This window comes from Centropristis striata, chromosome 2 (genome assembly GCF_030273125.1).
Source record: "Centropristis striata isolate RG_2023a ecotype Rhode Island chromosome 2, C.striata_1.0, whole genome shotgun sequence".
In the NCBI taxonomy this organism is placed as follows: domain Eukaryota; kingdom Metazoa; phylum Chordata; class Actinopteri; order Perciformes; family Serranidae; genus Centropristis; species Centropristis striata.
The window spans coordinates 40,123,584-40,139,266 of record NC_081518.1 but is presented as its reverse complement, the minus strand read 5'-3'; the positions used below and the strand labels follow the sequence as shown (position 1 = coordinate 40,139,266).

Here is a 15,683-nt window from a genome sequence, read left to right as displayed (position 1 = left end):
TTTGTTACATCCTTTTTTAGTGAAGTGATCAATAAATGTCATACGTTACCCTTTTGGTGAAGTTTTTTGTGTTTCCTGCAAAAAAAAAAATAGTTAGGCGATTATTTTAACAGTGTGACGATTTAGCGGACGCGCTCACAGGAAAGGCTTTTACTTTGAAAGTCTTATCTTACAGCGGTTGTGTGTGTGGCTCAATGTTTGATGTTCACACGCGGAGAGGAGGAAGTCCTTCAAAGCAGCACGTTACGGTCGATTTTCACAGCGGCGGTGGTATTTCCAAGCCCCAGTGTTCAGCAGCCATGACGTGAATGAGAAACTTTTAACAGCGTTAAAGGTAAGAGTTCCCTCATTGTTCTTCTTTCTACGGGTGGAGGCAGAGAGGTACTAAGTGTAGCTCACCTGTCGGGGTCTCTGAGGTGGGGCAGGTAGGTTGAGCCTCCTTCCTGCCCGGAAACATCCCCTCGGGCGCACAGGTGAGAAGTCGCAGCCGCCCCCGTGCACACTCATCTAACCTCGTGGGAATATTTCATATTTACTGCTTACTTACTTACATCTGTATGCTGGTCTCACTCTGCTGTGGCAAGACTTTCTTTTTTCTTTCTGTGACACACTCTTGTGCAACAGGATAAAAAAAAAAACGTTCCATACCGACAAGAGTCAACCGTCAATACGGCATTGTTATCAAAGAAACAAAAAGTTTATTGTTTACATTTACATCAACTTTTACACTGACCAGCAGTGTAAAGTTTGATGTCATTAAAAAGAACCCATATTAATTCATGTGTGTTGCATGCCGAATTAAACAGCAACCCCCATCCCATCGACTTATGTAAGCTTTTGAGATACACTTATCATTATTTTTCTTTCCCTATAGTCGAGATAATATTAATCTCAAGATTCTTTAAATGGATATTTGTCTGGTCTTTTCCTAGAGAGCAGCGGGTCACTTTCTTGAATGGACAGTGTTACTGAGTCTTTTTCAGGTGCCGTCAGGACTCATTTCTAGAGAAATACAGGACTATTATAGATAACCCACTTTCAGTATGTCCGGATGCAAATTGAAACCTCCTTGAGGTTTTAGCCCACGTTAAATGGTATTTCCTTAACAGAAATTCCAGCCACGCATAGACCACCGGTTTGTTTGTCACAGCGTACAAAAGCTTGTAGCCACTGAACTGACAACCACAAGTTTAAAACCCACTGGAACTGCAGGTTCCTCATTGGTGCATGCGTAATTTTATTTATTATTTTATGCCTTTTGCAGTAAACTTAAGTACTGCCCTATATCAAAGTGTAAACCGCAAACTGAAATAGTTTCAGGAAATAGCTTGTCTAGTTCTGACAAGAAACGGCTGCGATGCAGTTGCTCAACAAAAAAACATTAAAGGCATATAAAAATGTGTGACTTCTACCGTATCGTTCATAAATATCCTGCATTTGCTTTAAGAATGGGACTTCATCCAGACGTTATTTAAAATGGGACAGGTGCCTTTAATATTTGTCTATCGTGGGCAGACACAAATCAATGCTTTTTAATCTTTAGATCTCTAAAGTTCGAGGATCCAGGCTGCAACAATGTTTTTATGGTTAACATCAGATTAACCGAGTGTCCTTAACGCTACTTTCCGTCACTTTTATTCTTTGAAGCACTGCAAAATCAGTGTCTCTGTTTATTTAAATGGTAATGACGTCATTCGGGAATGAAAGAAGAAATACAGTATGACTTGTTATCATATCATCAGTACATGTTGCAGCCTGCTCCTCTAATAACACTATCTGAGGTTTAGTGCATGCAGAATGTCATCAGTTCAGCTTGAGTTCATGAAGAAAATATAAAAAAAATACAATTTACACCATTTATTGTAACCAGGGTTACATCCTCAGTGAAATACATAAATGCTTGATTTTTTGGGGGCAATGACAATAATTCATAAGTGAATAATAAAGCTACAACACAGTGGGTATTCTTGTTTATAGTGTAAACGTTAAAGTTCTTTTTGTGTTATAACATATAGGAAGAAAGGGCTTGGTAGATTAAGTTTTTTGTTCCAAAATGCAAATGTTACTTTTTGTTAGTGTTCCTACTGTGTCTGTTCAGAACATACCGGCTAATGCTGGTAATTGTTTTCTTGTCCTGGTTTAATTTGAACCATTAGTGAGATGATTGTTGCTATGTTTGGTGCCAGCAGCATTTTGCCACACTGACATTAAGCTGTGTTGAATATTATCGGGTTTACATCGCTTTACATCGCAGCTTTTTTTGGGGGAAAATTTGTTGATGAAACCCTTTCTAAATAACCCAGGCATGATTTTGGCACACTTCAGACAAAATATATGCCAATACCAATATGCATCACAAAATATTGGTCAGACTCTAATTCATATTTCAGTATTCAGTATCATATACAGCATTTAATTTAATCATTTAATCATTTGAAGCCCTTTTAAAGAATGACTGCTCATTTTTTCACTGGTCACTCTTCAGGCTCTTATACCAGCAATAGAAATTGTCTTTCTTTACTGTTTAATTCATGTTGTCGACGCAGTAGAATCAGCACTTAGGGTTATGTGTATTATAATTAGATGCATGTCATAATATTAGTCTGTGTCCTGAATTATTTTTTAAAATAGGACAATATAGACTTTTTCTTTATATATCACAGGTGCTTTAGGTTGACTAGTGTGTTTTTGTCTCCTGTCCTACATGTTCCCTTATACAGTCACTTTATACTATCAACAATTGCTATTTTTTTAACGTATTTACTTCTTTCTAATTTAAGTATTTTTAATTGATTCAGTCATTTTTGTGTTTATTTTTAAACACTGACCTTTTGACTTCTATTAAGACCAATCTTGTTTTTTCTGACTATCTCACTGAATTTCTCTTTACATAAGACAGTCAAATAAATAAATAAACTGTGTGAAATGATGCCAGTGAGGTAAGTGAGGCAGATTCTGGACAAGGTTGTCTGCAGAAAGGGTAGATGCTTCAGCCGAGCCACCTTGAACTGGGCTGGCTTTGCGTCATAGCCTTCACATGTCCACAGACTGGGCCGGCAGTAGGGCTGTACTCTGACAGGGTTGTCTGTTGCTGTTTAAACTTGATGTAATTGTTTATTTGTTTGTTTGTTTGTTTGCGCCGCCCACCACCGGGTGGAGAAGAGCGCTCATTATGGTTTCTGAGGTCATGAGTTAATATAAGTCACCGGTGTATGACTGATTGTTGGTGAGATGCCCGAGAGGCACACAGTTTTTTGAGCGCAGAAATGTGATGTATACGTTGGAAATATAAGTTTATTTGTTTAAGAAAGAAGTATATATTTGTTTGGAAACATTATAATAAACTGAGTTAATGGATATATGTAAAGTGGACATTTCATTTGTGCGCGTAAATTACTATAAACGGGATCTCATCATAATAGTGGCATCTTTTTTGAGTAGCAATCGGGTCACTACACTTCAACAGGACCTTTTTTCTTTTAAAAAAAAAATGATATGAATAAAGGGTCTGACCAAATCTGGCCAGCTGTGGAGTTTGTGCATTCAAATCATATCTGTTTAGACCAGGTTAAGTCTGGGTGACCCCTCTGGCTTGACTAGCAGTTCAAATGATGTCATGTTGCAGCTGTGTGGCCACCTGGTTGTATATTAGTTACATGATAACACCAGCAGCTAGTTTCTAGTGTGTCCTGTTAATGTTTTTGAGACCACACCTAAGTTATCACACAATTTAAGGTTGACTCATTTCATAGTCAAATCAGGGGTACAGTGTCACACTCAATAACTCCTCAGTAGTTCTGTGAATGTGTCATTTTGTGCTCCCATAATGCTCTCTGTTAATCCTAGCTAGTGTGACAGTTAATAATGGAACTGTAAAGTTTATTGGGTCTATTCAAAGAATTTATTGATATGTACGTAGGATCTTCGTTTAAAGACAGAGTTCAGTATAAAAAGCACAGCTAAAGTCCACCTCATTGAGCACTACAGCCTCAGAAAGAAACCAAAGTGTGTTTTGAGAATAACTACAGCTATATATTTAGCTGAACATTTGTCAAAAGCCTCCAATACATAAAAACTATGTATTTCTCCATGTTCTCCACCTGGTCTTTCTGTGGTCGTAGACGTATCTGTCACTTCCAACCTTTGAACTCATTTCTGTTGGTTCCTTGCAAAGGTTTTGATCCTACAGTAGATTGTAAATGCTCTCACATGAGTGTAAGTAGTGAAACACCCTACCAATAGTTGCAGCGACAAGAGAGATGCAGGCAATTAGTGTTTTAGGCATGCTGGTTAACTGGTTTGATCTTGTGTCCAGTAATAATAATGGCAGATAAAAGACATTCCACTTTCCTGTTTTCAAACTGGACCTACCGGCTCTGTTTCAAATTGCACTTTAACTACTGAGTCTACTACTACTAAAAAATTGAGTACGTTCCAGCGGCACAGTATGTGGATTTGTGGATGCAAAAGTAAAAAGCATTGTGGATCTTATAACTGTCAAAAGTGAGTTGGATACCTAAATTGAAGCCTGATTTCTACCGGGTGCAGAATGGCTGCACCACAGTTACCGTTGCTGATCGTTGCTGGTCGCTGCTGATCACTGCTGATCACTACCACTCTAATCAATGTGACCATTTCCACCGGGCGCGCCGTGTAACGTCTCAGCAGCGTCCCAGCCGCGGTTCTCTGCTCTGCAGTGCGATCAAGCCGTAGCACTTCTTTTTTTGCCGCGAGCCATTGCTAATCCGCATCGAACTCAACAGAGCAGATTGCACCAGACATGAAATTCAACATAAAATCAACGTAATACACTTCCGCCCCCTTTCAAAATAAAACACAATGTGCAGTTCATGCAGCCTAAAACTACTTCACATCAACATTACGTCTTGGCACCAGATCAGCAATCAATCAATCAATCAATCGATCAAAGGGTCTCAGAAGGTCGGCAACATGGACAACAAGAGTCTGATTGTTGAAGTGGAACAACATACAATCCTTTATCACATAATACATTCTTTTTTTATAAGGATAGATGGTCAGATCAACAGATCTTCCACGTCGGAGAAGCAAAGTAAGCTGTTTGTTGTTGTTGTTTACTTTATACAGTTTATCACGGGATCTCACAGTCTCCAGTACGTTCAGAATTATCACGTGTTTTCGTTATCTCGCGTGAATACGGCTGGCTCGCTATGCTGCCGTTACGCACCCAGTGGGAACTGACACCGGGCAGAGGACGGAGAAAAACCGCGGCCCAGCTGTTCTGCGGCCAGTGGAAATCCCCAATAAATGCACTTGCACCACACACTTTAGACCAGGCATTATAGATTGTTGAAACAGGGCCCCTGAACTGTCTGTGGCACTTACCCCAAAATGCATTGCGTCTCATCTGGTTAGACATGACAATTATGAATGATGGTAAATCACATTAAGGTACCATGAAAAGAAATCAATCTTCCCAAATTCTAACAAACAACACCCCTCCTCCACTCCCTCCACTGGTTACCGGTGGCTGCATGGATACACTTCAAGACTCTAGCTCTGGCGTACTCCGCTGCTAACGGTTCAGGTCCTACTTACATCCAGGACCTTGTTAAACTCTACACCCCTGCTCGTCCTCTCCGCTCTGCATCAGCCAAACAGCTGGCAACCCCCACCCTGCGTAGGTCAACTAGCCCCAAAACCACTTCTAGACTTTTCTCTGTCCTGGCACCCAAATGGTGGAACGAGCTCCCCACCACAGGACATCAGACAGCCTAGACATGTTCCGCCGCAGGCTGAAGACCCACCTCTTCCAACAATACCTTGGTTAAGTCATGGTCACCTAATATATATATATATATATTTTTAAATGCTCTTCATCTTTTCTCTTCTTCTCATCTTTTCTTCTTTAACATATAGCACTCCCGTAGCGATGACAGTTGGCTCTTAAAGTTATGTACTTACTTGATTCCTGTGGTCTGAGGCTAGCACCCTCAGGTTTAATGCACTTATTGTAAGTTGCTTTGGACAAAAGCGTCAGCTAAATGACATGTAATGTAATGTTAAAAAGGAGCTCATGTATAATGTACTGTAGAAAAACACATTTTACACTGAAATATTAAATATTATTGGTTTATCTTAAACAAGACTAGGTCAAAGCCTTGTATATGGCTGCGATTCCTGTAACATGTATGTAAGCAAGTAACCACCCCAGGAAATTGGGCTAAACTAATTTTGTAATTCGGTGTGTAATGTAATGTAATGTATATTTAATGGATCTGGAAGTAAGAAGTAAGTTTAAAATAAAATACAACAACATTACAAATGCCTGCTTTTTAACATCAAAATCGAATGAAAGCTTCAACAGAAAATGACTCGTGCTTTTACTGAACAGAAACCTGTTGATTATAGCTTTTTTTCAGAGCATGTAACAGTGATGGTTTTAAACCTACAATACCTGTTTTGTTTAGGCCACTTGGGGGGGGTTACAACATTGACACATTAAACATTTAAATGTTGTTATTTAGATATCTAACAGACACAAACGTTGGCTGCCCGGGGCTCAACCATCTCAAACAAGCAAATATGCTGCCATCAGGGAGGCCTGTAGAGCTGTATAGAACATCACAACTTTTGCAAGGTTTCCTTTTTTTCTGTTAATGAGTTTTATTTAAGGCAGATTAGTGTAGGGTTGCAAAGGGGTGAAAAATTTCCAGTAAATTCCCAGAAACTTTCTATGGCAAGTTAACCGTTTACCATTCAAAGACCTTTTTGGTGGTTGTGGTCAGTGGATGTTTAGGGGGAGATAGCAGGACAACAATAAATGCCACATAGAAGTTGTGAACATCATCTGAAAGCTGTGAACTCAAGAATAATTTGAGATGCAGCTCAGCACTGTGTGTCAAGTTGTTCTGGTCAAAAATACCTAATTAAAATGACTTAATGAATGAATTATTTACTTATTGAAACCTATTGTGGTGAATAAAGGGTCATAATGCAATTTTATGATCCAGAGAATGGATAAAAATAGTAAGAAAAACCCTCCAGAATATAACATCAATATGCCAAGACCTTTGGAACAGCCAAGTTGTTAGAATCCATGCTGTGATTTGGGTTAAAAAACTTTGGTAATTTTGGAGATTTCTGTATTTTCAGCGATTGGATGACGAGCACTTCTGTTCTACAAACTGCTGATAATCCCCATTATTGTCAATAAACTAGGAAAGCTGCACATCCTCTGAATTCTCTAGGTCTCTAGTTTGTGGTTGTAAAGTTTCATGAGGCTGTGATTATCCTTGAGGTCACAGCAGCTCATTTTATACACTGAGGTCGAGACTAAAGAAATGCCCTCACTGCAATGAACTGGCTACTACTAATGACTAACATGATCCACATGAAGAACACTGGGCTCATTGAATTCACAAGGGTCTCAGCTTTCCTGTGATATCCAGTTTATATAATCCAAAACCTGTTTAGAGACCTCACTATGCACAAATATTCAAATACAGTAGGCGGAAATGGCAAATTTGTGCTACTGTTTTTTCTGAATAGTAACAGGTTTTAAGCTTAGGAATTTTGGATATATTCCTTTCCATCGAACAACTAAACATGAATGTTCAGATAAATGTTCATCTCCCTGACCCCACCCCTTCAAAAATTAAGTAAAATTACTTGTTTTTACAAGTGCTAAAAAAGGTGGTTGCTCACAATTGGCTAAATGAGACTACAGTGGTTGTCGAGGACATTAAACGTCATCATGCTGAACAGGGAGGACAACCCTCTCACTAGTCCGCTTTACAGCCTCTAGTCGTGTTTTTCAGTACTCCTGCAGACTGTAAATTATATTAACCCATTGAGGCCTGAAAAACCGCTTGGCGATTTTAAAATAAGCCTCTAATTTTCTGGAAATTCTGGAAAAAAAAGTGTGAACTCTTCTACTAAATAATAGATTTTTCAGCCTCTGTAGCAGATAGAAATGAAATTCAAAAAGTATTTGAGAGCTTATACAAAATACTACAAAACGACGTAAACGCTTTCCAGGCTTCAATGGGTTAATAAACAACCGGTGATCTTGCTACGAGCTGGGGGGGAATAAGGCGTAAAAGTAAACGCAGAACGCTAGAACTGGAGAAGCAAAGCAGCAAACAACACTCTCTCACAGACACACACACACACACACACACACCAACACACCCGGTAGAGTGTGAGCTGAAACTACAGAGCAGCCAGAGTCAGAACATGCAGCAGAAAAAACGTTGAAGAAGCAGAATTGAGCATTTTAGTCTCAAAGTAGAGATGGGCTAGTCTGGCTATGTCAACATCAATTTCTGTCGCTCTACATACGTCATCTGGTATAACTGATACGATTGGCTAAGAGCTACCTACAGACGCTTTTGATAGACATTCGTAGCGCCCAATAAACGGCTCTGGAGGATCGTAAACCACGCCTCCTCTACGGAGAAATGAATGGCTGGTTTCCAGACTAATCTCATTTGTGATTAGTCTGGCGTTAGCCAGGCTAATACATTCCCATTCATTCCCATGGTTAGTCTCCAACTTTGAAAATTCTGGGAATTTTGCAACCCTAGATCAGCGAGATGTGGTTGGAGCTCGGAAGTTGGCATAGGGTTATGGAGCTTTAGAGAGAAATGGAGCTCTGGAGCCGTTGACCTTTATAGTTCATACACACCTCGTTTAGCTGTGTTAGAACAGGAGGTGGAGGAGTAGGATATGTGTGAAATGAATCAATCAGACCTCAGCCATAATCTTTGGAAAAGTAAACAAAGATTTTGCCAAAGTTTTTGCAGTCCAAATACACACCCTCTACTAACACATTGCTCTGCACGCTACAGCTAGCTCCAGTGAGTTTTTAAATGATGAATAGTTAAGATTAAGATTACCCTATTAGTCCCACGATGGCGAAATTCAACCTCTGCATTTAACCCATCCTTTCGACACGCCAGTGAACACACCATGCTTAGGAGCAGTGGGCAGCACATTACCCTCCAGTGACAAGCCCAATTCGTAACCTTTAGGCCACAGACTGCCACACTTAATCACATTTTACTGGATTTATTCATGAAGTCGCCCTTGAATTCGAGACGAGTCAAATGTTTTGCCATAAAAGAAAACATTTTGATTTGAAAAAGATATTTTGAGACATGGACATTGGAAAATGTCCTTTCCATCTCAAAGGTTTAGTTATATCAAACCCTTTTTTGTAACCCTTTAAACACAATGTATCTGTTGTAACACTTGTGGACTGGTAGATCACGACACATTTATATACTTTAGTTAAAGTAAAGTATAATAATGGGCAGGTCCACAGTCGGCCTGCTGTCAGGCCTATCAGTGACTATCATCCTTTCCCTCTGCCCGCCGTCCCTCTCCCACCCTTTCAATGATGCACCATCTAATCCTTGTATTTGGGTCAGGCTAGAAAATTTTGAATCTAGGATATCCGAGTCATTAGTTACTTATTTTCTCCAAATAGAGATGAGTGGTTGTAGACTAATTCCTGGGAAAACTTCAGCCCACCTCTAGCCATTACTGTCCATACTAAAACTAAAAAACCCCTTTAGAAAAAATATGTCATTGAAAACTTTGTTGTTATTGTTTATGCTGTACTTTATTTTATCACCATCTGAGGTTGTCACATTTTAAAATGCTGGACTCTCATTTTCAAGCTGCTCTTTTCACTTTCACCTCCTCACATCTGCCATCACCTCTGCCGGTTTTGTAAACACTGATTCCTGTCTTGCTCCTTGATTTGCCTCCTCCCCCTCATCTTCCTCCACTTCCCCTTACCAGCTGATAACATGGCAGGTCACAGTTAATGACAATTCAAAGTATGAGGCCAGTAAGAGGCTTATGCGCCTGTTGTTTCACAAAATCAGGTTTTGTCAGCAGCAGTAGAAGCAGCTGCAGTGCAGGTACTGCTGCTGTTTGTATTGCAGAGATCATTTAGAGAGATGACAGCTTAAAGCATTAATGACGCATAACAATATGCACGAACTGCTTTGTCTACCTGCTGTTCATTTAATTTTAACACAGACATCTTGTCTTACATAATGAGAGTGACTCTACAGTAGGTAAATTGTGAATGAATGGTGGATGACTCAGCTAAACACACACGGTTTCAGGAACAAGCAGTTAAAAACATTGTACTGGCTGCACTTGAAAATTGAGAAATGACCTCAGTCTTGCCAAAATTTTCACTGGCATTCACATTAGGTAAACCTCCAAGAGGTGGTCAAAATACACAGACAGTATGATGCAAAGCAGCTCTGATATTTCATACAATACTTCCTCATTACCCTGAGCCAGAGCTATGGAAGTCCTGAGAGGCAAATTCTACTTTTTTTTTTTAAGATTGTCATTGTTTTCTCTCCTTTGTTTATGGTTGAAGAACAGGAGGAAAACACCTTCACTGGGATAATCTTTCTAAGCACCTTAATTTTTGTTCCATATGTGAAACCGGTGGAAATAAAAACATTTGGTGGGTGAAAAAACAAGTTTTGCCTAAATCACTTTTTTCCCCCCTATCTTTGACAATGGATTTTTAAAAAAAGGTGATTTTGTTGTTGTGTTTGTTATTGTAATTTTCATTTCAGCCACACGAGGCTGAAGTGAACCACTACCTCATGTTCTAAATACAACTACAAACATTCATGATATGTTGCAGGTGAGAAAAAACATATTTTCTGGGGTAGTTTTACACTTCAACCTCTCGTGGTTTAATCAACAACCATAACCTCATAAAAACAGGAGAGAAAACATATTGAGATCAGGCTTAGAAAATGGATCACCTGATTTTTTTCTCACTTTTCTGTCAGGGCTTCCATACAGAGGTTCAAATATGTTAATTTTCAGAACATGAGTTTGTACTGTAATGTATTGTTTTATTTATTTTAACCACCTCTTTCATGGATAAAATAACAGGAATACCTTATAGGAATATTTGGCAGTGGCAAAAAAAGAAGCGGTGACATTTTAAACAGAATCTTAAATGGCCATGCACAATTATACAGTATAATAGTTGAACCCAAAATCATATATTTTTCATGCACTATGCTGATGCATATTTAAGAGGAGGTGTCTTGTCCTTCCTCCAAATGTTTTAGCATTTATTGGTGTTCCGAAGAACTTTGAGTTAAGACAGAGTTTACGACATAAACGTAGTTGGCATAAGTAGAGTAAATGCCCTTAATACTTCAAGTACGACGTTTGGGAAACAAAAATGTCAACCTCAGTTTTCAAGAACACACGGTCTTCTCAGACTGTCACAGACTGTGCGATGCAGTCGTAAAATAGGTAAAGTTTTCATTTTTTTTACCCAAAGATCGCAAATAATCTAACTGAAGTGTGTGAATATTATTTCTAATGAGAGGAAGTGTGGGGAAATAAACAATTAGCAGTTATTGTATCATACACACAACCTGCCATTTATATTCTCCTTGAAGTTTCTACATACTTACAGGACCTGTTATTATTGTTACATGTGAGAGCTCCACCTACAGCGTAACACATGCTGAACTTGTGGTTTAGGGCGTGATGACTGAGCTGGTTTATGTGTCATTTAATTTTGATTGACTGCAGGCAGGGCTGTTTTTATGTTGTGTATATTTTGTGGTTGCTCTGATATTGATAGAATCAGCATTGCATGTGTTACATAAGGCTGGATGAAAAACATTTAGCATCACATGTGAATACTACTGATCTCTTTTTTTTTCCCGAACTTTTTTTATTGGGTTTTGCAGATGAGTACAATTGTATTAAAACATACACAAAGAGTAAAGTGGTCATTTTCTTATAGAAAAAACAAACAAATAAACAACAGAAAACAAAAGTGATCATTGAAGTATTGCTGCATACCTGAACAACTCACAGAACTAGAACAGCCATTAAAAAAAGCTATGCATGTGTTACATAAGGCTGGATGAAAAACATTTAGCATCACATGTGAATACTACTGATTTTTTTTCCCGAACTTTTTTTATTGGGTTTTGCAGATGAGTACAATTGTATTAAAACATACACAAAGAGTAAAGTGGTCAGCAACACTGCAAAAAAAGAAAAGTTGGGTGAACTCAAAATTTCAAGGCAACAAACTTCGATAACATTTTAAGTTGGACGTCAATTAAACTAAATATTTTAAGTTTTGTTTTTGAGTTTGCTCAACTCTGAATTTCTCTGGCACGATTGTAACGCCGCTATGAAATGTCAGCTAATGTTGTGACCACAATCTTGAGTTAGCATTGATACACTAATGGCTACTCTTGTAGCTGTAACAAGCAGCGCCGCTAGCATCAGTTAGCCGCTAGCATCAGTTAGCCACTAGCTTTCGCTAATGACCGAATTTCACAACAAAGAAATAAGAGTTAGCAGAACTATTGTCCCTTGTTGTGAACCCCAACTTAAAGATATAAGTAAAACAACTCACAAACTTGTTTTTTAACATACAACTGGCTTCCTTTGTTGTGCTAACTTACATTATTGCCCTAAATGTCAGTAATTTATATTTCCAAGTTTTACCAAATTAAATCACTGTTTTAGGCCAAAAAATACAAGTTGGCTTTTTTTGCAGTGAACAGACATCCTAAATCAGAGTAGTGGCATGTGACCCTCAACACAACAGAAGCAACACACACAAACAAAACATTTTTCAGCTTCGAAGTGTTTTTTTGGGAGTATTAAAAGATAAGGTTGTAAGAAGTCAAGTTTCCTGCAAACATTGAATGCTGACATTACACAAAAGAATGGGTCGTTTTTTTATGATTAGCTTGGTCAACACGAATCCATCATCAACCTCCAGAAGACTGTTTACACTGATGTTTGCCATAGAGTTTTTCTTTGCCTCTTTCCCTTCTTCCTTCTTTGTTCTTCTGTTTATTGTACAAGACCTGGTACTGTCATATTTACTTTCTTATGCAATCGTCTGTGACATGATACTTTTTGGCATTTACCTTTTAAGCGAATGTCCTGTTCCTAAAATAAGAACAGGTGTTGCTTGCTCAAACAAGGAGATATTTTCTGTAAATATACTGTGGGAGTTAACGTTACAGTAAGTAGGTCACCTCTGAGTATTAGTGAAGGTGATCATGGTTACACACTGAGTGATGAGCATATACCTGAGGAATGACTTAAAGCTGGGCTAGGGAGTTGTTTTTTATAAGGCAAAAATCTCATAATAACCTTTCAGCATGATGTGTTTAAAAAAATTCCCCTAGGCTTTCTTTCAGGCTTTTAGTAAATCTAGCCATGACGGGAGACTATGGCTAATCACATGCCATTTAACAGAGAGGTGTGACTCCAAATGAGTAATAACTTTTTCATATTACCGTATGAAGCACCCACAAATGTCCGCGCTCGTCTGGTGGGAGGTGCATAGGACAGGAGAGAAGGGAGCTGGAGGAGGAGGGCTGAAACTCTGGCTTGTTTGTTTTTTTTCTGCCTTTTCCAGACAAACTACCTACCCCAGCTCGAAGAATAGTTACAGGACTTAAAAGGAGTAGTTAGAGCCAGCAGATGTTAGAAATACATATTGTTACCTTTGGACAGCCAGGCTAGCTGTTTCCAGTCTTTATGCTGAGGTAAGTCAGGTGTTTGATGGCTGTGGCACATTTAACAGACAGATAAAAGGGAGGACCTTCTCATCTAATTCTCTGCAAGAAACCAAAATGATTATTGTCATTAGGAAGCATATTTGTGAAAAATGTTTAAAAAGTCTTGAAATCAGTTTTCCCGATGTTTTATATGCATCTCCTTCCATGGAGGATTTAAGTTAAAATGATTGATGATGATGATTAATTAAGATTTCTCGGTAACACTTGGAAATGTTTATAGATGGTTTATAAACCGATTATTAACCATTTACAAAGTGCTATATACATATTTAATCTTTAAATGGTTTCAACCAATTTCTTAAAGGTTTATGAATCATTTCAAAATCATTAACATACTAAATATGGTGTTAGAAATGTTATAATGAGTGAAACGAAAACTATTAATAAACTATTAATTATAATTTAATTGTTTGTAAATTGGAAAATTAATTATAAACTTACATTAATATACCATCTATTAGCCATTCATAAATTATTTAGTTAAACAGTAATAGATTATGTATTTACCATTCTAAATGGCCTATAAATGGTTTATAAATGATGATTAAACATTAATAAACTATCTGTTTACCATTTATAAATGATGGTTATTGTAAAGTGTTACCGATTTCTCTTTATTCCCACAGTCATTCTCGAATGATTGTAAATATTTGAAGGCTGATCAAGACCTGATGGAGCTTTATTACATGTTCATAACAATTCATGTCAGCTACTTGTGTTTGACTAAGACTTTTCACAGCCAGTTGTGAGTGTCTGGAATTGTAAGAACGTGAGGCAGACACAGATGCATTGCTGTCATAGCTCTGACAGTAACCTACTTCTGTCACATTTGTTTTGCTCTACAGCTGTCGGTGATGTCCAGATCTTAGCGACAGACTGAAACTCCCTCTCATCATGGACTCCAAGAAGCCGGGCATGCTGCGGCATCTCCGCCAGAAGATGATGCCACACCTCCGGCGAGGCAAGACGACCACAAGCAAACATCTCCTTCACCTGGAAAACACCATGGACCATCGGATGAGCTCCTCGGTTCCCGACATGAGAGACATGAGGGACATGAGGGACATGAGGGACATGAGGGACATGAGGGACATGAGGGACGTGAGGCAGGAGTACACTCACGTCTCCTCCAGCAGCCAGCTCCAACAGTTCAACTCTCCCTGCTACAGCGACCCCTCCACACCGCTGGCCAAGCCTCAAGCTCAAGGCTCAGGAGGAAGTGGGAGTGGCCTGATGATGAGAATAGATGGTGGAGGCGCTGGGAGGAGCGTACCTGCAGACTATCCGGACTGGGCTTCCTCCCAGGACTCATTCAACAGCTTCTGTGAAGCAGAGAAGAGCTCTCCAGAGACCAACAACAGTTCTACCAGGGGCATGGAGCCTGAGGAACTTGCCCTGCCGGAGACGATGACGGTCTACAGCCCAGCAGACCCTCCCTCTGTGTCCCAGGACAGCCCACAGGTACACACTCTGTTTTTGAAATGCTAAATCAGTATGAAAAGAGAAAATCACTCCAAACATAAGTAAAGGTTTACATTTCATGGGTGGTAGCTTGTTTGGCACTAAATGTTTTATTTTATATTTAAGGCTTTTGTAGAACCAATAACAGTGATCATGACAGTAGAGTAAGGTTGAATAGTATAGTATTTTGTTTCCCTGACACACAGAGGTAAAGAGATACCATGGCTTGTTTATTTTGCAGTACAGTAGGTGTCAGGTGGCAGGTGTATTTGCACAGGATGTACAAAGTTTAACTTGGAGGCGTGCAAACGTATAAACTCTGGTTGCGTGTGTTTTGATACTGCCAACGCATGACATATAATGACTTGTGTCATGGCATGGTCATATTCAGCTCTTGGTACACCTTAGTCTTTAAAAATAGTAGAGAAAAGATCAGTTTGACCCATGGTGCTCAAGTATGCCTGATTCCAAAAACTGATTTTCATATTAAAACTCTATATTTAACTATTTTTCTGTAAGTTGGCTGACTTTCAGCATCACAGTCGTTTTACCACTTACAAACAGGCAAAGAGGCAAAACAGTTATTTGCATATGAATGCAAATCTGTAGACAACTGGA

At 39.0% G+C, this 15,683-nt stretch overlaps 1 protein-coding gene across 2 annotated transcripts in view; it reads left to right on the top strand.

Moving 5' to 3' along the window:
- The first annotated feature begins 220 nt into the window (after positions 1 to 220).
- Positions 221 to 15,683, top strand: part of LOC131989702 (multiple C2 and transmembrane domain-containing protein 2-like) — a 51,514-nt gene continuing 36,051 nt past the window's right edge. For both annotated transcript variants that reach the window (XM_059355018.1, XM_059355011.1), the window contains exons 1-2: positions 221 to 334; positions 14,450 to 15,065. In XM_059355018.1, coding sequence (XP_059211001.1) covers positions 14,499 to 15,065 — 567 coding nt within the window. In that variant the 5' untranslated portion in view covers positions 221 to 334; positions 14,450 to 14,498. The remainder of the gene's footprint in view (positions 335 to 14,449; positions 15,066 to 15,683) is intronic.